The sequence below is a fragment of the Octodon degus genome, unplaced genomic scaffold, assembly GCF_000260255.1.
Source record: "Octodon degus isolate 3935 unplaced genomic scaffold, OctDeg1.0 scaffold00105, whole genome shotgun sequence".
NCBI classification, from domain to species: Eukaryota; Metazoa; Chordata; class Mammalia; order Rodentia; family Octodontidae; genus Octodon; species Octodon degus.
The window spans coordinates 6,867,615-6,869,094 of NW_004524681.1; the positions used below are offsets into that span (position 1 = coordinate 6,867,615).

Sequence of the window (1,480 nt, forward strand, 5' to 3'; positions counted from 1 at the left end):
GGTGGATGGATGGGTGGATGGGTGGATGGATGGGTAGGTGGCTGGATGGGAAGGTGGCTGGATGGGTGGATGGATGGATGGATGGATGGGTGGATGGATGGGTGGATGGTTGAATGGATGGGTGGATGGGTGGATGGGTGGATGGATGGGTAGGTGGATGGATGGATGGGTGGATGGGTGGATGGATGGGTAGGTGGATGGATGGATGGGTGGATGGGTGGATGGGTGGATGGGTGGATGGGTGGATGGGTGGATGGATGGATGGGTGGATGGGTGGATGGATGGATGGGTGGATGGGTGGATGGATGGATGATAATTCCAATGGCTATCAAATTTTATTCCAAGCAAAATCCTTCTCAACTTTTTTCCTTTACCTTGGCTTTGGTACTTTGTCTTCAGGGACTGCTGTCCAAACAGAATCTGGAGTTTTCTGTTCTTTAAATCTTCCTTTGAATACTTTCTCAATGTCATCCATGCTAAATGCACAGACTGCAGAACCAGGAATGCTGCAAAAGAAGAACACCCATCAGGAAGTGTCAGGGGACAATGGGCCTGAGCTCAGAGCAGCTTTTGAGGCCCTGGGGAATTGTTCTCACCTGTTGAGCTGTGTGGTAAACACCCCGACCACAGTGGGGATCCCGTTGATTTGTATGATGTCTGTGATAGACTGCAGAACATCAAAGTAGAAGAACGACTCTCCAGGGACAGAACAGTTAAGCCGAGCCTTCAGAAACGAGGTCCAGTGTTTGTCTAGAACCCGCTGGGATCCACCCATGTCATTTTTACATATGCGGGCCACGCGGGAGTAGACGGCCTGCCCAGGGACAAAAGCGAAGCAATGGGGTTATGAGCACAGGAGAGGAATGGAAACAAAAGGCAGCTATTTATCAGAGGGACCAAAAAAAATGCTAAAGGTATCTGGCACAAAAGAACCTAGCAGCCTTCCCCTTAGGGGTCTGTACAGTAAGAATGTAAACTACATTTGCCTTCGAGGGAAAAAAAGAGCCATCTCTTGTTCTGCCACACACTCCCCAAGACATGAGCTATCTATCCACAGTGCTGACCAAGAGCTGGCCCCTCACTTGGTCTCTGACTCTGCCCCTCACATTGTAAAGGAAACGCGCTGGCTGCGCCCTGGGTGCAAAGCGTTTGCAAGGCCTTGAGATCACTGAATACTATAACTAGGGCAGGAGCCTGTCCTTTTCAACTGCCTTTTGACAATGCAAAAGATCAGGCTATCAACAGATTTCTAAAGAGAAAAAGATGCCTCCTAGCTTAAGGGTGCCTGTAGAATACACTCTATGTGACAGAAAAAAAAAGAGAGAGAGAGAGAGAGAGAGAGAGAGAGAGAGAGAGAGAGAGAGAGAGTGGGGCCAGGGAGATGGCTTGGTGGAATATGCACTTCCCTGGCAAGTGCAAGGGTCTGAGTTCAATCCCTGGTTCTGCAAAAAAAAAAAAAAAAAAAAAAAAAAAAAAAAAA

General features: G+C 48.4%; 1 protein-coding gene across 15 annotated transcripts in view; it reads right to left on the bottom strand.

Annotated features, from left to right (window-relative positions):
- The window catches only part of Sema6d (semaphorin 6D), a 60,205-nt gene that overhangs the window by 8,176 nt on the left and 50,549 nt on the right, over positions 1–1,480 (bottom strand). For all 15 annotated transcript variants that reach the window (XM_023724027.1, XM_023724034.1, XM_023724033.1 and 12 more), the window contains 2 exons: positions 597–814; positions 375–506 (listed from right to left, as the gene is read on the bottom strand). In XM_023724027.1, coding sequence (XP_023579795.1) covers positions 375–506; positions 597–814 — 350 coding nt within the window. The remainder of the gene's footprint in view (positions 1–374; positions 507–596; positions 815–1,480) is intronic.